A 22673-nucleotide genomic window follows, 5' to 3' on the forward strand; every position below is an offset into this window, starting at 1 on the left:
CATGGCAAAAGGAAAGGAAGAATCATCTGGGTATGACTGAAGTGAGGATGATCTTCCTTGATCTGTCTGGGGCCCAGAAATACCTGAGGGCAAGGGACTAGTCTACTTGAACCAGTTTGCTGTCTGCCTGTTCTTAAGATACTGGTTTTACAAGACAAAGTAGAAAAAGATTAGGATTTCCAGTCTTTGCATTTGAAAAATATTCTCTTTATGCCAAGCATTTGCCTGCACAGAATCTAGTTGTTGGAAGTGAACAGAGTTCTACTGTAGTTTGAGAAGGAGAATGAGAGGTATAAAGTAAAATAAAGTGCAAGATACATACGTCAGGTGTTTTGATTTATTCTGTACCTAAAAGCAAAACTTAAACAGGATGTTCTTGTTTTACACAATTGGCATTTAATGCCAAACAAAATAAGACCTAGTAGCAACAAAATAATGATAATAATAATACATGTAAAAAGGTTAAATACTAGTAGCTGAGATTAAAATTACCAGAGCCTATTAATTGTCGTCCATTTGGGAATTAAGGAATTATCAGCTGAGCTAAGAAAGGAGTTTTTTCTGTCAGAGTATAATTTTTTTCATAAAAAAAAATAGTTCAGTGCTTTCCTCTGACATATAAGATCCAATCACTTCTGCAGACAGGGCTTTTAACTGGATGATTGATATGCTTCTGTATGGTATTTCTTGCTTCTCTTTCTACTTCTTAAGTGACTGTAAAGCAGGCTTCTACTTTGTAAGAACTAAAACTCAGCATTTAGTCTGCCTAAAAGTTTTACAAAAATGTAGCTTTGCAAAAAGGGGATACTATTGTGTACCATTAAGTGTACTCTAGTAAATTTTGAGAGCTCAGCGCTACAGTTAGAGAGCAGTCCGCCTGTTTTTTGATGCTCTACAGTCTCTGAAATAAAGGAAGCTGTGTTAAGAATGTGCAGACTAGGTCATGTAATCGGGACAGGAAAGTGAAGAAAGAATGGATTTGTGTCTCAGCCCTATAATTAAAATACTCAATGGGAGTCATACATCAAAAAACCCCTTTACAATTAAACAACAGTTGAAGTCATTTTACTATAATATATAATTGAATAGTTATTGTAGAGCCTTAAGAAAGGCAGGAAACAAGCACTAGATTTTAGGTAGCAAGTAAGAGTGAAAAGTTATCTTGCTGTTTTGTAAAAAACAAAATTAGAAATTCAGTTCAATGTCTGCATCTGGTAATCAATTACTGGCTGTTATGCAATGATGTGCAATTTCTGAGGTGACTGATTGCAGTTTTTATTTAGAGTCTATTACGCAAATAAATACTCTACTTGCAGAGCAGGTGGAACAATTCCTGCATACATTAAAGCAGTAGTGCCTTCTTAAAAGACCATACTTCTAATACAAGCTCCTACATCTCTCTGGCTTTACACCACCTTTTATTTCATTCCAAGGATGGTTCTTTCTTTCAACCTGCAAATCCCATTACAGTCCAACATTACATCTTCGAAGGCTATCTACTAGGTGCTGAACTGACTGCAAACTAGTTTATAACACTATATTTAGAAAGTCAAGTGTAGGGTTGTTTTTTTTTTTTTTTTGTCATAAGATTTTCTAGAAAGACAGGAGCAATTGAATTAAAAATAGAATGATTGGTTTAAGGGGAGGTTATTTAGGAGACCCACATTATAGTTTTGATTTAAATTTATTTTCTGTTACTATATTGACTGTACACCAAAAAGATAGTGATGGAATGATCTTTCAAATCACAAAGAAAATGCAATTATCAATGGGGTTTCAGTAACACCCTTAAGTTAAAAACACTTATTTATAAAACGTTATCATACTGTTGTAGCTTGGTATGAAGATGATTTTGACATTTAGATGCTTAAGTATTATGTATTTATGCTGAAAGTATCTGTTTGTTGGTATTTGTTGGATCGTTTTTCTTTACAAGGTATTTTAGAGTTTTTTATAGTTGAACAGAAATAGAGCAATTGAAAGGATTTCACTATGTAATGTAGTTAAGTAGATTCTCCAGATACTGCCAAATTCTTGTTTAAATAGACTGCTTTAATATACATCTAAAAAGTCAGCCCTGTGCATTAGTTGATGTGGGTTTTACAACCCCATCAGGGTTTTTAGCGCATATCATATATATATACAGGGCACTAAACCTGCATTGTTTTACATTTATTTATTTACCTTGTAAAACAGCAATCATTGAATCATCCAGTATATACAATATAATTACTTATTTCCACAAACACCTTTTTGCACTTATGTGCTATTTCCCATGTAATGTGCTTCCCCCTACACATGGAGTTTGTAGATCTCAATATGCTCTTCTTCAAAGAACAGCTTTCAAGGTCACCAACTGATTAAAATTCTTATATTAAAAGTGTTTTGTCAGAAATGACATTCCAGAAAACAGAAAATGTAAACATTTAATTAATGTTATGTTGTCAAAGTAATATGTGCTTCTTCTGCAGCTTGGATAATGATAATAAACTAATAACTTAGGTTTTCGGGCTTTTATGTTTTTGGCCATGTCTGGGGCAGATTTAACTCCATACAAAATTATTTCAGGGAAAGTTTAAGATAAAAGCTTTTAAATGATTTCCAGCAAACACTTCTCATTTGCATCTGACTTTGTGAAATATTTATTATTATTATTATGACTGTCTTTGTAATAATTATTTCCTTTTCCTCCCTGATAGACTAATAATATGGCAGTAACACCCCCCCCAAAAAAAAAAATTGCACTTCATACTTATTTACCTGATTTTAAAAAATATTTTTAAAAAATTGTTTAAATTTTAAATTATTTATTTAAAATATTTTAAGAAAATATAAAAAAGAATAAAAATAATATATTCAAATGCAGTATACACACTTGTACTAGAGGCAGGTTGTCATCTGAAATAATTACCACTATAATATATAGAGACTGCACAATAATCCTATAATTGGTATTACTTCAAGAGTAAGTTTTTTCTCTCTGTGTTTTCACCTCAGATAAACTGAATTATTTGTTGTATCACATTTTTTTCATGAACAAAAATAAAAATTGCCACTAAAACATAAATAGGAATGGAAGTACAGGTCAGACCTATTCTTTGACTTTATTGCTAGAAAAGAACACTTATGTTACAGGCTCGCTTTACCTGAATGTTAACTTTAAGGAGGATTTAGACTGTGTCAGTACAGAACCAAAAACATACTTGTTTTGCAAAACACAAAAAAAATCTGTCTGAAAGTGATCCCAGGAAGTCTGTAGACGAACCTCTTATTCAAAGTGTGATGAAGTTGTGAGGTCAGACTCCGCATGCACACACCCCAAAACAAAACAAAACAAAACAAAACCACAAAGGTAGGCCAGCAGTGATGTTCAGCCAGGCCTTCATAAATCAACTAACAAGAAAAATGTGAATGAGCCATGACCATTTCTTAGCAGTCATCTCTGTTTACCTTTGGGAGGCTGAAGGCCATGAAAACCTGCAGGGCTTTTAACAGAACCAAAAAACACGTTACTTTGTATTTAGACATTGTATTAATTGAAATTTTGGCACCAAAATCTCTGTGTATTTCAAATAAGCACCATTCAGCCTGGCTTATAAGGCTGTGTTATAAATTACAGCCAAGCTGATGGACATGCTTCTAGAATGCTTCAGTTAGCTAAACTCCCTATTATTAGCCTTATTTCCAAAGAAGCCTTTGTTTAATCTTGATGCAAGTTTATTTTCATGCCTACAGAATGCTTGCCTGTATGCTCTTGTGCTAACATCACTGTACAAAAACAACATATTTTACTTGTTACAGAACAGTCCTTGAGACTGAAACCTTAATTCTGTTCCAGATATCTTTCAAGCCCATTAACTTTTGATACCTGATGTTGTCTAATTTTGTTATTTTGGCTTGAAGATAGCATACAGCTTAACCAAGGAATGAAAAGGCTCGTGTTTTGTCAGGCTTTTTCCTGCAACTTGTGATTCATCAAGAAGTCATAAAAACAGAAATCAGATGAAGAAATATTGCACAATTTCAAGATTCTTTGGGGTGTTGATGCTCAAAAGGAAGAGAGAATGCACGTGCTTTTTTTCAACCAAAATATAAAACTGTTTTATATTCCAAGGAGATCACTTGGGTCTGAGTAACACGGAATTTACCTTGTCATTTACAAGGGGAAAGTATTTTATTCTCCTTTCCATGTTTTTACCATTTGTTAAATGGGCAGAATAATGCTTTATAAAGTGTTTTGTATTAAAAATGTATTGAGAGTTGCAAAGTGGTAACAGTAATACAAGAAAACAGACTAATGAAAAATAAAAAAGAGACTCCTGGTTGGAAAAGCTCTTCCAGATCCATTTAATATTTCTGTCAATTTAACATTTTTATTAACTGCTATTTTCACTACTTACTCAATAGATGCAAGAAGGACTTAGATACATTAATAATTTTTAATTTGCCTAGAACAGATTTTATTGTCTTTGAAAGAGTATAATTTCCATGCATTGTAAAAACAGATGAATGTCCTGGGTGAAACTCTAGCCTCACTGGAGTTAATAGGACCTGGATTTCACCCTAGGGTTTTATGTAATAAGCTATTAAACTGACATTTCAATAGATGACCCTACAATGCAAAGACTAATATTTCATTCATGAATTAATACGTTAAGTAGTCTGTCAAGGAAAAACTAATGACTAGAAATAATTGAAACTGAAAATATGCCCCTCCCCCCCCCCCCCCCCCCCATCTGGTTTCTTTATCTTTTATGTGTGTGGATAAACTACCTTAATTTTTCTAGCATTTTAAAGATTGTCCTACCCAAGTCAATATTTATAAATATATATTATGCTTTCTTTGAAATCTCCTGAGCTAGTGTCTATGTAGCAGTGTGCCAACATATTACACTGGAGTTGCTTAGATGGGGAATCACCTAGCAGCAAATCTCCTAAAATGGGTTAAAAAATAAAGATTTCATTGTTGACCCTTACAACCACTGAAAGTGCAATAAAACACAAAGTTTTGAAGGGACTTTAGAGGAGATTTTTTTTTCTCCTGGATTTATTGTCATGATTTACTACTATTTGTATTACAAATCTATTTATTTGACATTATTGCAAACTATGAGGCTGAGATCACACAAATGAAATTTCACAATTGAGCCTGGGCAGGGCAGATAATAACAGCGAAGTGCTAGATGCAGAGAAACCTTTCTCTTTCACAAACTGCTTTTTTTTTTTTTTTTCTTATTAGATTTTATCCTATAATAAGGAATATTTTGTCACAGCTGTTGACCAATCATATATTCTGTATAAGCATCTGTTCTTACTCTCCATTAATAATAGCATCATCTCTCTTCTGTGCAGTAGTCACACCAATTAAGCGTTAAAGAAAAAATGAGAATTAGTAAGTAGACACCGTATAGATGTAGTGTTCTTATAAATATAACTAGTATAATTTGTATAACCTAAACCACAAAAGAAAATATGGACAAAAATAATACAGACGTTTCTGTCCAAGACCAGCTTTCTTGTCACTGTAACAGTATCAAAAAGCAAGAACTTAACTAAAATAAAGCTCTGTTCCTTTTTTCACCACAAAACCTACTATCAAATTAGCTTTTCCCAGCTTAATTGCTTACTCTAACAGACAGAGAGGTATTAATGTTAGGAAGAAATATTTCCTGATCACAAACCAGTGAAAGGTGCACTATTTCAGTGACTGGAAAAGTGTTAGGGGTGTGCTAGGTGCATGTAGAAGTGATTGTGACTATGCTTCTGTGGTTTAATGATGTGTAATTTCAAATGTATTAGTGGAGCATGGTACAAGAGGTGCTTGTTATGGCTTCCTTTGTATGCATTTTAGAATTTCATAAGGAATTTTATAATATTATTAATTATCAAGAAATCTTCTTCATCTGCTTTATGTTTCTTTCTTCCTCTACTCATGTTGAGAAGATTAGTCTGTTATGATTTTTTTTTTTGTTGTTGTTTATATGGTAACCATATAAAACTATTTAATTGAAGAGATTAATGAAGCATCAATAAAGACATCTCTTTGTAAGAAGTAGCATTGTATAAAATTTCACAAATTGGCTATAGTAGTTTGAACCAGGTGAGGTAATGGGAACTTCTATAAATTTTTATCCATCTGTCTGAATACATTAATTCTGACTGTTCTGTACAGCCTGTACAGGCATCTCTTCAGAGAGTGAAAACCTCAATTCCTTGATGTTCCAGTTGGCTGTTAACGAGCACCTCAACTAGACTTTCAAGTCAAGGACTTTTTCAAAGGGTGGGATTTGGATTCTTAAGTATAAATAACTTATGTAATTCTAAGTGCTTTCTGGGAGCTGAGATATCCTCCTGGGGCTCACATGTATGACATGGGGCTTAGCAGTGACTTTTGGCCTTGGGGAGTGGAAGCTAGAGGCCACGTGGAATATCCTAGGACATCAGCATTGCTAGATGTCTCTGTAGTTATCTGAATTATTCTGTTGATGCAGGAAGATTTGGGCAGAGAGGAGTGACGGACTAAGTAAAGTACTTCAGATTTTTAATTACAGAACTGAGAAGCTCTCTTATGCTGCTTGAGCTGACAAATGGAGAGGTTCATTTCTGAAGCACTGTATCATTCTACTTGGAAAAGTTAACTAAAATGGTTTGCAATATAGCTCTTCTCTATTGTTTTAGCTGGCAAAACAGTGCCATCATGCCATCCAGAGGAGGAGGAGGATTTTTACTAATGTATATGTGTTGCATGGGTATTTTCTCAATAAGAATTTCTGAGAGTTAGTTTGATTTACATTTTGTTTAAATGGTGTGTTATCAAAGTAAGGAGGTTTCTTTCCATTATCAGGAAAAAAAAATCTTTAAAAAATGTCAGGGAAACCAGAGGTCGAGAAAATGTGATTGGAAGTTCTCCTCTCGCAAAGCACATTGTGTGTGGCATTTTTAGGTGAATTACTTCTGTAAGTCTGTTTGGTTACTGCAGAGAACGCAGATATTCTGAGCTGGGCCATTATGTCCTTTCTGGGTTAACTTGTAAAACAGAATACAGCGATACATAGAATAAAACAATGTGTGATTGACATGTGACTTGAAACAAATACACTTTTTCCCCTATTTTGAAAGATATATGGGTATATATGGCATTGAGAATGAATGACGTTCTGGTTGCAACTGATCACTTTTAATGTAGATATGAAAGCTCAGATAATCTGCTTCTTTTTACTTAGTGTTATAAAAAATGAATTTAAATCAAACATATCAAAACAAAAAACCAAATGTACTTATTGCAAGACTACTAAATTCAAAACATCCTCCAGTGCTGACTGATTTCTGAAGAAATCTGGTCAAAATTTGTGATGAAATCATACATTTTTATTGAGGGCCTGTATGCCTATGTTCTTCAGACAGTGTTGTCATGAGCAGATTGAGATCTTATGAATATATGTTTACGGGAATTATGTGAGTGTCCCCTGATGGTGGTAGTTTCTTCCTTTTCCTGATGTGCTTTGGTAGAGAAGTCCCAGTTGCTTCAGTATTTTCTGTCTACTGCTGCACCATACAAGAACCAGTTTGTTTCCAGGTTTGTTTCTAGCCTTTGTCTATTTCACAAACAGAATTTTATCCATGGTTTACTAAGATTTGTTTACATATGTCTGGATGTCTAACTACAATTTATATACCAAAAACATATATGGACTGAGACTTAATAATGATTTCCAATGCTTTGCGTCAAGCTTGTTTGTCTTCCTGGAATTAAACTTACACATGAGGTATTTGATGTGGCTAGAGGAAGATTATGCCCTAGTATAAGGAAAGGTATGCAGACTCTTCAGTCTTCTCTTCCATTGAAGTGCAGGGCAACTTCAAAATGGTTCCACGCTTACCTCACTAAGAAATGACTGAACACTGCTGGCTGGGGCTGGTCTGGGGGCTCAGCATGGCAGCTGTGGGTGTAAGAGTCATGCAGGTCAGGATAGGATGGCTCAGCCTTAGTCTTGGCAGTGACACCAGCTTGGAGAAGGGTTTAAAGGTGCTCTTTAATTGCTTTTCTTCCTGCTGCTACAGCAGAGCAGCATGTACAACTAGATACGTGTCCCATGAGGAAAACCTAACCATCATATGGTCTGTGGTTATCAGGCAGACCAGAGGAGTCTGACAAAGTCTTGAAATGAAAACGAATACTGAATCCTATCACAAATAAACAAGTTCTGAATAGCATTATTTTCTAGATAGGTGATTATTTGGCCATATTTATTTTTTCAGTGAAATAAATGAACACTAGGGGATGCTACATTTCTACCAAAGTTGGGAACAATGTAGGAAAAAATCTCTGAAATTATTACCATTTTCTTTGACACACATGGTGAGGGAAAGCAGCTTTTGGCCATTTGATATAGAAGGGTATTGTGCTGTAACACATCTGAGTAAGTAGAAGTGTAGATTGTGGTTTTTTATTCTTTACTAAAAGTCCAGGGAAGATGTCCTTTTTATTTATATATAAAGTTGTTTATTTTTGAATATTTTTCCTCATAGAAATATCCAGATCAGGATCCCATTTCAATAGGTTATGTGCAAAAGTAGGCAAAGAACATTTCAGATACACTACCTACAAAGCTGTTTAGTCCAGGGCTCCAGTTTAAGAAGCTGTCATTTGACAACAAACGTGCAACAGCATGCAGGTTTCAGGTCTTAATTGTTACAGGACAAGCCTGGCTGTTTCGCATGAAAACTTGTTTTTCCTTTAAATAATTCACATTGCTTTTAAGTGTTTATGAAAATTTCTTAAAATAGAAATATTTAAATGCTGTTGAACAATTTTGTAAACTTATTGTATTTGACATAAGGAACAAATACATATAAAAATGTAAGTAGGTGATTATTTTTAATTAAAAAAAAAAATCCTAACACTAAGCAGGAACAACCTTAACTTCCAAAGAAATTGCTATTTAAAATTGCCTATTTTAGCATTTGTTTTACAAATCTTTGCAAATAGAAGCAATACTGAAGAGGATTTTTTAATTATTACATGAGTTAAGTAAGACCAGTTTTGTATATATTAGATTCTATATATATTTTAGATTACATTTATATTTGGATTTATATTAGATTATATATATTTTATATATATATATATTAGATATTAGCTGCCTTTTTTTTTTTTTTTTTCTGATAGCCCTGCCTTATGTGGCTATGTTATTCAATTTTTTTTTTTTTTTTTTTAAAAAAAGGCATGATGCTTGCTCTTAGTTCATATAGTCTCTTTCTTCATTTCTGGGCTGTCAGAAGAAAATGTTAGTGTCAATTTTTGGGTGCACTCCAAAAAGCTGGTAGTATTCTATGCTATCCTTCCATCAAGATCTAAGTTTTTATAAAAAAAAAAAAAAAAAAGCATGCACATGTAAATAAACTCAAATGTTCACTGCAAATATACTGTGATTTTTTATTTGTTTTATATTATTTTTATTTTTAATATAGATTCTTGTGGAGAAAAAATGGGGAAAAAAAAAGACCAAACACTGTAAGGTTCCTTTTACTCACACGAATGCAAAGAACTAAGCTCACACAAAACTGTGGATAGTGGCAAGGGCTATGGGAGAGATTTTTATCATTGAGAAGTCAAAGCACAGAAAGTTCAGAGAACTGTCAAGTATCTGTGTAATTTTCTTTTCGTAGCAGTGTCTTTTGGGGAACAGAGGGGGCAGTACAGACAACGTGATCTAACCACCTCCAGTTGTTGAAAGGGACAACCTTCAGTCACTATTGGTGGATGCAGAATCTAACCTTGCTGTTGGATTCAGTTTCCTGCAAACTGAGCAAACAGAACTGTCTCACTCCTCGCTTATACAAACAGAAAATCCAGTGTGATGGAAGGAGTTGGAATAAGTGGTTGGGAATGAGGTTGGGAGTAATAGAACCTGTTCAGTGTCGGTAAGCTCCTACATAATAATGATCTTGTTTCATTAAATTCTAAAGCATTATTTGGGAGCCAAGCCCTAAACATATGTGCAAATAATGTCTCTGGTTTGATAAATTTGCAGTTTAAAAAGTGTATTCATCCTTGTGAATTAGCTCTTGTAGGTGAGGTTTACAATCATGTAACTACTGGAGTAGAACTACAGATAATCTGTATCCATGTTAGACCATTTTGGTGGTCTAAGTCACAAACGTTTCGTTTGTCAGTCTTTATGTAGCTCATATAATTTATCTTAAATTGTAGGTATTTCTATCTTAATAGAATTGTTGGCACAGTTTTACCTTTTATATTTTTATTGTTGCTTTTTTTCTGTTATCATATGAAGATGAACAAAAATGCACTGTAAATTAGAACTTAATTATAACAGCTAGCAAATAATGTTTAATTTTCCTGATCTTTTTTTTTTCTTTCTTAAAATGTTTGCTATTGTCCAGAACTGGCTGTTGTTTCAAAATACTCTTACATCCCTTGAAAGAAGGAGTAGTTATATCTGAATGCAGATATTTAGGAGATTAACAATGCAGGACTGGAATCCAAGGTGCTTTTAAGAGAAATACAGCTGAGGGATGGAGAGAAGGACAATAAAACAAGGGTCACAGTACTAATTTTATCCTCCAACAGTCTATGAATGGATGTTGTATAGAGTTGCTTAAGAAACAATTTCAGAAATTTCTTTTTCCACTTCTGCAATATCTTGGTATTTCCTGGATATCTAATGACACTCTGAAATGCAGAGTAATATCACAACTTGTTTTCGAGCATGCATTGTGCTGTTACATTCCAGCAAATGTTTAAAAGTGAGGATTAGGCAAGACCATTGTACAATAAGTCAGAATAATGCTTTATAAAGAGGTAAACTGACATTTTGCTTGAGTTCTTCTTGGGCCTATTGTAACTTAAACACAGAAATAAATACATTTCCCCTATACTTTCATTCTGTGGTTCCTCATGTGGTTGAAATGTTGCATACAGTCTCATTTTTGAATCCCTTACATCTGACATCTGTTCACTCTAATGTTATGTGAGGGTTTGTTGGTTTAGGAAAAAAAAAAAGTGTAGTGAAGCTCATTTAGTGAAAAAGCTTGCAGACTAGTCTTATAATAGTTAAGACTTACTTGTATACCTAATTAACACACACACTTGGGTTTTATTATGTTATTGGCAAGCAGAATAAATACAGCTTGATTTCTTCTGCTCTTTCAGAATTATGTTCTTTGATGTGGGTATACATTTCCTTACAGTAATACCCTTTTTGAAACAACTTTACAGTGGCGTTAATTCAGTCAAGTCCTCATACCTGTCACCTGATAAGGAGGGCTTAGTTGACATTGTCTGCAAGTCCAACAGTGCATGAAAAATAACAATCTGTAAAAGTTCTAAAATTAATTCAACTCTTTATGGAGATGTTAATTACTGTGAGTGAAATATGTGCTGATTATGGGCAAGTCTTTCACCTGGCTTCACAAGACAATGCCACAACTGGAAAAAAGTCTTGCTTCTTTTCAGAAATGTGGTTATATTTTAAAGGCTTTCTTTCCTCCTGCCCTTTCAGACGGTTGAGGAGATGAGGACAGATCTGAAGTGTCATTTAGGCGTGAACAGAACATAGTTAATAATGTAAAAATGTAGATCCAGTGCTTCAGCATGTAGTTTCACAAAAATTTCTTTTGGTCATAATGATTCTTTAAATTATCTCAAGCTGCTCACTCCTGTCCTCTTAGTCATGCCCCTACATGTAGTATTGCAGCAACATAGTGAACTATTGTGAATTGGTGTTTTTCCTGGGTTAAAGTTAGCATAGTAAATATTGGATTCACTGATCCTGTTCTCCATGCAACCATACTGACAGTTCTGCAAGCAGCATGATTGAGCTGCCTGCTGTGGTTGTAAGGAATAAGGAGATGCTCAAGTTAGTACTTTTAATTTAAAAAAAAAAAAAAAAAGTTGGTGAAACTATGCGTTAAGCTTTTGTGATAGGATTGAGCATCTGTGGTGGAAAAAGAAACTGCACTTGAAAGGCAAACTAGAAAAGTGAGATAAATATAGAAATTTGAATAAAGAGTCTTAAAACTTAAAAAGACTTAAAAAACTAAAAAACTTAAAAAAGACTAAAAAACTTAAAAGAGACTTAAAACTTGGCTTAAAACTGATGCAGTTTAGACCTGCATTGGGCTGTGATGAAGTATATGTATAGGTGAGAGGAAAATGGCTGTGGTGACAGTATGCTTGCAATTCCATCCCTTTTAAATATTTGGTATGAGCTTTAGCTGATGGACTCCTATGTGAGATAATCATCTTGTATATAAAAAACAGGCCATCAAAACCAACAATAAAAACAAAACAACAACAACAACAAAAACCTCTTGTATCTAATGACAGAAGGGGAAAAAAAAAAAGCCAATTTTATGATTTAAAATGTAAACCAAGCAATTGCTGTGTGAAAAAATAAAATAAGAAGAAAAACTTAAACCATAGTAATGGGACTATGGTTTAGCGTTACCTAAAGTCTGTCCTAAATAATTCTTCCCTTGCAGTAGTGACTCCTCTGTTTTCCTGGGAAGGCCATAATATCAGAGTAAATGCTATATGCAGGATGTCTCGCACTTGGGCATTAGAACCCCTTGGTGAAACACAGACTTCTTTCAGGATTCTGTATGCAGTTCTCATGCAGGGTTTCTACATCCTGATACCCACAAGCCGTGCATGTGCAGTGAGTTGGGCTCATCACTGTGTTAGCACAGTCTGGCCATGATAAATTCACATGCACTCTGGTGTGGTTCAACTGCAAGGTGGATATGCTTTAGGTCTGACATGCAGTATATCTGCATATGTCACGCAGCAGCTTTCCAGGTAACTAAAAAAAAAAAGTATTTGGTTGCAGATCAAATGCAAAATAAATTATATCTGGTAGGCTTTCCTATAGAACATCCAATTAAACGTATACTAACAAAAATCCTGTTTTATATAAGATATCCAACAGCCCTACTCACAGCTGTTAAGTCTAATCTAGGGGTGAAAGAGATTAAATACATGGCCTTATGCCTTAAGATAACATAGGCCATAGCACCTCTTTTGAAATAGGTACAGCTGCTAAAACAAGGCTCAAGGGTGTGGTTTTGTGTTTTGTTGTTGGTGTTTTTTTTTTTGATAAAGAAGATGATTTTGGCAGATGATTGAACATTAATGGAGATTTTCTTTGGAAGCAAACGTACATGAGGCAGTAGTTAAAAAGGCTGTCAAAAGAAAATTTCATAATGCTCCAGACATTCAGTGCGTATTACAAACAAAATCAGAATTTCAATCCCTAGACAGTGATTTATCAGTGTCATCCACAAGTAACCTAAATCAAAAGTATGCAAAGATGTTATTCACCAGGACAAATGGAGTTCTCCAGCAGTACACCTTCTGGTGTAGTTGACAGAATTACCAGCCTTCTTAGGCAGGTTAATAAATTTAGCATCCAGCGTGATTCTAAAATTTCAGGAGCTGTCTTTCCAGATCTTGCTGGATTCTTTGTCAGCTGGCAGTCTTGTCCTCTGGTCTTTAAGCAGTTACTGATACTTGGGTAGATTCAGATTAAAGTGTAGAAGGGGGTGGGGAGAGGGGACTCTTAAAGGAAGGATGCTGAAGTACAATATTTCATGTTTCTAATCTAGAAATTAGCATTCTCAGTCAATGACTTGGAAATGCAGGATGAAGCTAAAAGCCCTTAAATGCAACGTCTTTCCCTTGTGTTTTGCTAATCCTTTGACAATATGACATTCTTCCTTTTGTGTATCTGTTCAAAATGTTATTTCTAAAGCTTCATCTTTTGTCCATCACCTATGTATTCCTTTCTGCCACTGATACTTTCACCCTACAGTACTTATTTTTTGGGGGACTGTGAATAACTGTCTGCTTCCTGTAGGGGCATATATCAAAACCCCTGCTTCTGTCACATAAAAAAATTCTCTTCCTTGGTGGTGTGACTTATATACTGGAAAGCCTCATAAAAAATTATTTAGCAGTATAGTGTCTTAAAATGCATGTTTTTTTTTCTTTCTTTTTAACAATGGTGTTTGATGTGTGCACTTTCTGGAGATTCAGCACAGTGGGCACAGTTCTTTGCAAAGAACTCTAAATATAGTAGGTTGCATTTCTAACATTGTTATCTTTAATTTCCTTTTGATTGTATCTGTGCTTTCCATCTTTCCCTTGGTTTCTCTCTTTAGCCTTTTTTTTTTTTTTCCTGCATCACAGCCATGTTTTCCCTTAGCATCTCCAAAGCACTGAAAAGGACACATACTAGCTAATCTCTCCGCCCTCTCTTCTGCTTTAACAAAGCTTTTAGCTTCCCCTGTCTCTCTCTTTTGTTTTCTTTTCCTTTCTCTTCCTTCCCTTCCCCCTCCAAAAAAAAATCACCACTCCTATGTAAAATAATCAGTCGCGCAGGACATGAGTTCATTGTAACTTAACAGACAGAATCTTCTGAGTTTTCCAGATGTACCTGTGTGTTGTTATACTGGGCTTGTATCTCCAGTTGTAAAGTGTATGTAGGGACAAGAAAACAAAGAGAAGGATATTTAATGCTTTTCCCTCCTGATTCCTGACGGAATTATTTTTTCTACTTTAATAGCATGTCTAATGGCTGAATGCAGTTGTCAGATTTACTTTCTACGTTTTCATCCTTGTTCTTGTTAATCACTGAGGGATTGTAAATGTTTCTTTTGCATTTGGGCCACCATTTTCTTGAATCAAGAGGATAGGACTCTAGGCCTTTTCTAAGACTGCTTCTGCTTCTGTCTGCTGCATGCTGTTTCTCTCCTATCAGTCCAAGTGTGTCAGTTTGTCAGTGTTCCCAGCCACCATCAGCGCTGCTGCATTCTCAGAGTCAGGTCTGGGTTAGCATAAGGCATGCACAAATTCAGTGTGTTAAGTTTTACTCCCTTGCTGTACTTCATTGGCATTAGGATATATATTTAATAAATAGAATAATATTGAAGTAGAGCAGTCAATTAATGAGCATCAATGTTAATGGTCAATAATCCTCTCTTACTTAGATATACTTCATAGATCAAAATTTGGATATTTGTGCGTTGGGGGCTGGTATCTCTGAGAGGCATAGAGCTTTAGGTATGCAATAAAAAAAATAAACTGATCTTGAATGATTTAAACTGTTAAAACTGATGCAAGTGTTCATTTGAATGTCATGCATTTCCAGTGCTTTCTTGCTGCTGCAGTGGGCTGTACGATTCCCTTTATAGCAGCACTCTCGTTTCTGCTACATTCCTAAAACAGAACAAACTGCCAGTGTAATCCATGAGCCTTCCTGCTCCCTGCCCTGAAAAACGTTGCCAAAGCTAAAAAAGGAAAATGCTTCCAGCAGGGACTCCAGAATTACTTACGAGATGAGAATTTATACTCTGGGCTTTTAATCCACTGTTGCGGCCTAAAGCACAGGAACACAAAAAAAAATGTAAGCATGGTGATAGGATGGTTTGGTAGTTTTGCTCTGACAATGATATCTCAAGAAATAATCAGAATTCAGTGTGGGACAATGCAGCGTAGCAGTATTAGTTTTACTGGGTAGCATAGGTATGAGTCATGTCAGCTCACAAGCAAAGAGGTTTGTATGGTAAAGTAGTTATATCGTGAAAGATGCTGGTTGGAGTTAAGGGGGGCATAAGCCTTATTTGTGGTGACTGTTTCTGGCATAATTTGCACTTGGGTAAAGATAGTGAACTGCATATATTTTGTTTGCAACTGGCCTTGATTTATGGGAGAGGGGTTTCTATAATCATTTTCACACAATTTTAAATCTATTGGCATGATGTTTATTTTGCTTTTGTTATTTCAGCTCATTTGATAATTTTTGCTTTAATATTGAAGTTCTCTCTCTACAACTCCACTAGTTTTTCTTGTTGTAGAAATAATCCTTTAATATTATGCAGCATGTGTCAGAATCACCTTTTCATCTACAATTTCCATTATAATTTGTTGATGGCTATAGAATGCTAATACCTAACTACCTAATACAGACGCAAAATTCTGAACAGAATGTAATGCCTTGGCAGGGCATTTCTATAGATTTGACCTTTGAAATACTCATATGGAGTCGACACTTTCTTCCTTCCTGGCACAGTGATAAATCCTCCCACTTTCACTGCATTAGGAAAGAGAACTGAATCACAGAATTTTAGGAAAAGGAATTAATACATTTTTGAATTAAATGTTTGGGAATTGGCTCGAGATCAAATGGATCACTTACATGCTGTTTTCTCATTTTGTTTCATTTGCAGAATTTCAGTAGAAGATAAAAGGTAAAGCAAAAAAAAAAAAAAAAAAAAGCTGGACAGCTCTATTAACATTTTTGTGAACGCACACTGATAGTGTGCCACATAAAGAATTCTACTTCTTTTTAGGGCCTGCCTTGTATCTTAAAAAGTACCAAGTCCTACAGGGTTAATAGACAGGAAACTGCAGCTGCAGCCGACTCATACGGAAGTCAGATTTTTGTTGAACAGCCAGCCCTAGCTGGCTGAAAGGTGGGGGCCACAGGGGGGGGCGGGAATTTGAGAATACAGTATCTGGTGCGATACTGATATTTTGGGCTGTTCACTGCAGCATTTTTTATAAACCGGGAAGGCACGCAACGAATGCCAACAGCCCTCTTTGAGAATGCAATTCCTATTGTATCTTAGTTTCTGTAGAAATCAGCCGTCAGGTTTTTCCCATGCAGGGCTTGGCGTGCAGTATGTAAAACACTCGCGCTGTCAGCGTGTGCTTGCTCCAGTGGGTGTTGGTGTGCAGGATTCTCCCCGAATTTCCACATTTTTTTTTCCGTTCCTCCTGTGCACGTTCACTTCCAGTACGTTTTGTCCTCTTGTGGCCTCGCTTTCCCCGTGCAACACGTTGTGGGGCACCAGATAAGTGAATTTAGCGTTTTGTTTGGAACGCGTAGCGTTTGTGACCTGGGTGAACTCTTCCTTCCTCAGGTTTAAAATATCCAACTGCCTTCAGCAGCGGCGTGCTGGGGCACGCTTGCTCAGGCAGGCAGTTGGCGATCACTTCCCTCGGCCTGAAAATCTGTGTATTTTATAGGGGAGGTGGATGTTTGGGGGCCCTTCCCAAGTTTCTTTTGATGCCACGGGCCTAGCTTAGCCTGTCTCCTCTCTGCACAGGATGGCTCCTGCTTGCCAGAGCTGCACAAAGATAATCGCTCAGGAAGTGTTTCAGCCAATCCCCTGAAGCTTTACATTCAGATTTAGCAAAGTAGCCAATCCAGGATTAGCTTTTATTGGGAAGACAGATCATCAAGCTGAAGTGCCAAGCCCTTTCTGTCTGAGTACTGAGAGCCTGTCCTCCATGTTTTATAAGTATTGACATAACACTGTGTTAACAATGCATCCACAGAGGTAAGCCTTACTTTTTACATTTTTTTTTCTCTAAGACCTATGAGTTGTGGGTTGAGAGTGTGATTCTCTGTGATTTGTTGTGCAAAACTCACACCACAGCACTTTATTAAGTTGAAACTGTTTAAATTTGCTTTCTTGGGTCACATGGTTAGTAGCCATTAGCCACAGCTTTATTTTACAGACTGGCAAAACCTTGGCATACCTACTTCTGCACAGGAGGATGGTGTTTTTAGAATTTAACAAGATCCTGGTATTCCAAAGAAGCTTTCTCTCTCTGAGCAGTTTGCCAGCACTATTGTCTGTTGTGTCACATGCCTGCTGAAGAGAAAATGGAAGCTAGGGAGCAGATGCATTTAACTGCCCTACAGGGAGTCAAGCAGGGATAATGGCAGACAGAAGAACAGGCAAGTTTACCTTTCTAAACAGTGAATGGAATAGCTAAGATAAGTTATCTATGAAAAAATACGGGATTTTTAAAAACCTAGACATCAGCAAAAAGTGCTAATGGCAGATTGTAGATATTGGGCCTAGGTGGTGGTGTGCTGTTGCATCATGTTTTTTATGCAGCTTATCTTAACTTAAAACGATTATTAAACTCTTTTTCTTGCAGGAATAATTAATACAATGTGTTTCTCTTTCTGAGAGACACTGTATGGTTAATATTTTGTTCCTTTAAAAGGGAGTTTTTATGCTGCAGATTTTGGAAATGGGTAGCTGCTCAATAAAATGCAGCAGTGCATCAGTTTACAAATCTGATTCTTTATGGAAAATGCTTTTGAATTGTTAGCTTTCTTCTTTTACATAGTTTGAATAAACTAATGTACCTTTTATCTGTGCCTTTTTGTTTTACACTGTATCAGCCACAGTTCTGTTGTGGAGTCCAGAGGATATAAAATCATCTGTGGTTCATGACAGTAGTACATGTTGTTCGTTCTTATTTTTTTTGTCTTTTTTAACTTTTGGTTTAATGCTACGTAATTATTTCAAGAAATTCCTTTTTGATCAATTCCCAAATCTGCCAGCCTGTTGTATCTTCTTAACTGGAAAAATGAGATGGGTGCTTGAACAGTTGGTAAGTAAGCAGCATGCTACTCTGAACATTTTTTATAGTTTTCCAAACATTTTGCTTTTACTGGTTCAGTTAGTCCAGTAGATGAAGTGATTTTAGTGGTTAGCCATATAAAAAAAAAATCCGATTTGTTTAGCGTCCATTTTAAGGGACTTGTACATGTAAACTGTTCCAATTTGAATGCACGTCTTTTTTTGATAATTTGCTTCTGAAGTTTGAAGCTTATACTTACTGTTTACCTCAGGCCAGTGAAAAATATTCTGCTTGCTATTTGTTTGTAGATCCTTAATTACCATTTTTGTAGGGTAAAGCGCAGTTTGGTTGTTCATTAGGTTTGTGAAGTGTGATGAAAGCGCTAGTACTCAGCAATGAAATGACCGTACAAAGTAAAGTAAATAGTACTTAATGAATGTATGTTTTTGATAGTATACAAAGCATAATCTCAGATAAGCTTGCTTGATTCATAACTGATTTAGAACATTTTGTGCCCTTTATTAAGCTTTTAATTGTAACCTTTGCATGCTTGTTTTAACAAGTAGCTTCTCAGTGATCACGAAAAACATTACCAAAGCAGAAGAAATATGCTGTTTTGTGCTTTAATGTAATTTTTGCACTGTTTTTTGACAGTTCACACACTTTCATGATTTTAGGAAAGAATGTAGAGCTCAGGTAGTTTTGAAAATGACTGCACCTAGGTGCACTTGCAAGTTAACTTCTATGGAAGGTTACCAAGATAACATTTTGTAACATAGGCATTCACCTCTGCTTAGTTGTTTGCCTGTATGAGGAGTATGTTACTCTGAGTACCTCACTTAGCTTACTTCCCCACCCCATTCCCACCCCCCCCCCCCCGAAAAAAAAAATAAAATTACATTGTAAGAATCTCTAGTTCAATTTGCAACCTAAAACACTGCTGGGTTGTACCTCTGAGTTTCATGTGATAGCAGTTTTGTATGCAATTTTAATGCATTTTTCAGCATACATAAAGGTGCTAACACAGCTAAGAAGTTATTCTGTTCTTCGTTCTTCAATTGCTAAAAACAGAAATTACATTTGGATATAATTTTTGTAGCACTAGTTTATACACATTAGCAGTTTACTTTCAGTCTTAAAAATTGCACAACATAATATTTGTTTAATGTGAGGAAGCAGGAGTAAGTGATCTGCAATCAAAAAGCTTGTATTAAAATGGCTCCCACAGGTTTTGTTAAACTAGGATCTGTTTCAAATCTGCACCTCCAGACACATTGCTGACAGTGAAGCATATTTGTGTAAGCTGCCCTTGTACATGAAATGAAACATAGCATCGTGAGTCTGTTAAGGTTCACTATTTTTAATCACTCAAATATAATTCTTTTATAGTTCACAAAAAATAAATGTCTGCATTGCAGCAAGATGTCTGAGGCAAGGTAGAGACAGCAGTGTTGTTTTACAGATCAGCCCAATCGCGCTGCTCCATGGAGCACTCGAGCCAATAGAAGCAGAGGGTAGGTTAAAGATTGACAATTGCAGTGGCAAGACTGAGAAAGGCCTTCTGGAAATTTCTACCATCTTTGTTCCACCTAAGTAAAGCAAATTCAGCCAAGCTGAAGAATTTCATGTATTTTTGGTGCTTTGTCAAGGTACCACTCACTGTTATCACTCACTTTCATAGATTGCATAATAAGAAGCACTCTGCAGATTTTCTGCTGTTCAGGACAGATGGAATATAGGGTTTTGTTAAAGTGATAGTCATGGGGGAAAAGCACATACTCTTTCTGCCCAAGATTTTCTAGGACTGGATCTTGGGAATTTCACAATTAGATAGAACACATATGAAGCAGTGTAGCTGAGGTTTATTCAGCTTCTAGTAAATGGCCATTATTCTAATGTAACTAGCAGTTAATCGTATAATTGCACTTTACATTTTCTGGCTACTAACGAGTAATTTGTATCGTCCAGGATGAGTATGATTAGCCATTATTATTTAGTACCAGCATCCAGTTACTTTTATAATCACTTGGACAAAGAATGTAGTGGGGGAAAAACAAAGGAGTGATCCGGATTATAAGCTACGATGCAAACAGTAGCTTTTTAAAAGCTACATGCCTCCCTCATTCTTCCCAGGCAAGCTGTTTTAGTTGGAAGCTAAATAGTACTAGGGAAAAATGAATGATTTCTTTAAACAAATGACACTACTTAACATACTGAGAATGAAAAAAGTGCAGAGTATAAACCACGCCAAATGTGATGTTTTTCCCTCTCTCTTCAGGCAGGAATATTGAAATGTAGGGGAAAACCTACAGTGATACTAAAGAGGCACGTACTAAAAGGGACTTCATGCTCAAAAATCAAAAATAGATTGAGTTATAAATTTACCTCTTCATATCAGTGTTCACAAATTTCAGTTGGCTCTTCTTCGTGAGCTGTCTCCCATTTTGTGATATCACTTCTGCTATTTTTCTTGTTTGTTGGTTTTGGCTTTCCTTGATTTTCTTTTTGCTTTGTTTTCAAGTGTATTGGTCATGTGGATCCAGTAGCTGGAAAGTGATCGGTGATGGTCAGTTTTGCATAGTAATGGTGCCACTTCAGCACAGTTGGATAAGGGGTGGTAAATCTCTGTGAAAGCGCTCCTCTTCTTTGTCTGGAATTCAGGATACTGATCTGAATCCTATAAATATCATGAAAGTTGAACGTAACCTTTGCCCATGTAGAATATTGTATTATTCACTAAGACATCAATTTTGAAATTTTGTTATTTGTGTATCCCTCACATTTTCCCATGAGCATATGAATCCTATTACAATGAATTTAAGCCTAATAGAATAGGTTTGATTTACCTATTTTCTGCAATACCCAGGGAAAGTACTACACAGGCTTTGAGGGGTCTGCAGACCACAGGCTGAAAACCATTGTAGTAGGCCACATAGCTTGGCCCTTTAAATTGTCTTTAGAAAGTATTTTTTAGTACTTTTTTCTTAACAAATGTGTCCCATATTCATGGGTTAAATTCTTATTTAGAAATTGCTACATAGAAACGGAAACTTACTTATTTAATAGCTGTTTGTCATCCTTATGTTAACCCCTTACTGGTAGTTGTTGTGCCATCTGTTTAATACTGTGAGATTAAAATTATGTTGTAGCAGAATGTCAGCATCCTTAATGTAGCCAGTATAAACCTTTGTTTTCAAACATGATTGTTCTCAAATTATGGTTTTGGCTTCTGAAATCTATAGCTATTCTTGTTGCCTTGCTTGGGCCTCAGTTCTAGTTTATAGTCTTACAGAGGACCGTATAACACCAAGGGTCTCCCTCCTGCCCCAGATTTTCTCTTTTGTGGCACTATTTTGAATGTACTGGATAAAGAGTAAGGTTTTAAAAAGAAATTGCATGTCCTTTAAATTAAAAATATCTATTTTGGCTCTGCATGTCAGCAGAGGTAAATAGCTTAAACATTACTCTATACAGACAGCTGAATAAACATTTTGTGTATCTTAATTGCTTAGTATAAATGGAGCATTTTGCAGGGGATTCTACAAAAGGAAACTTAAAATATGAGAGGCTCAAACTGGAGAGTGAATCTAAAATTGAGTGATTTCCCTAGTAACCTGTGACTTCACAAAACTCTGTCTTGTGCCTTTTTAGATAAACATTCAGATGTCAGGTATGCTTTTGTCGTACTTCATATCATTTCTGATATTTAGATGGTTGCTTCGAATACAGCACTGCTGTTTAAACAAGAGATACTGTTATTGAATAAACTGCTACCATTTTAACTACAGTACAGGAATGAGGCAGTGCAGTGCTGTCAGACGCCATTTTAAGAATCCTGCATAAATAGCATAGCTACCGATGAGTAAGAGACTGTTATAGGTGAGTGCTTATACAAAGCTGCTATTTATTCAGCAATGGCATGCAAATATTTTTTTTCAAATTTTTATTGAATGCAGTTTTTTGAAATCATTGTTTATATTTGCTACTCACAAATGTGATATGGGAGAGGCAGGAATTATCTTAAGGATGAAATTCAGTTTTAGTGCTTATAGTTTTAAATCAGTGTTTTTTTTTTTGTTTGTTTGTTTGATTGTTTTCTGTTAAATAAAAGGGAAAATGAATTCCATAAATACATAATTCTAGAATTAGTGTGCTTATTCCCTAATGTAGATCTAGGCTGTGTATATGGTCATTGGCTGTTTTCAAGTGGTTTTCCATATCTGTCAGTTTTTTCTTGGTTAAATGTCAAGGTGCACTAGTTCATCTG

General features: G+C 35.6%; 1 protein-coding gene across 7 annotated transcripts in view; it reads left to right on the forward strand.

Moving 5' to 3' along the window:
* Positions 1 to 17299: 17299 nt before the first annotated feature.
* Positions 17300 to 22673, forward strand: part of ZMYND8 (zinc finger MYND-type containing 8) — a 63584-nt gene continuing 58210 nt past the window's right edge. For 4 of the 7 annotated variants that reach the window (XR_004253968.1, XM_032198626.1, XM_032198630.1 and 1 more), the window contains exon 1: positions 17301 to 17364. Coding sequence is in view for 3 of the 7 variants with exons in the window: in XM_032198626.1 (XP_032054517.1) it covers positions 17351 to 17364 (14 nt within the window). In the remaining 4 variants the exon portion in view is untranslated. Of the gene's footprint in view, positions 17365 to 18224; positions 18437 to 20919; positions 22286 to 22673 lie in introns of those variants that run through there. The other 3 variants (XM_032198628.1, XM_032198627.1, XM_032198629.1) reach the window with 3 other exon arrangements.

This window comes from Aythya fuligula, chromosome 16 (assembly GCF_009819795.1).
Source record: "Aythya fuligula isolate bAytFul2 chromosome 16, bAytFul2.pri, whole genome shotgun sequence".
Lineage (NCBI taxonomy): Eukaryota > Metazoa > Chordata > Aves > Anseriformes > Anatidae > Aythya > Aythya fuligula.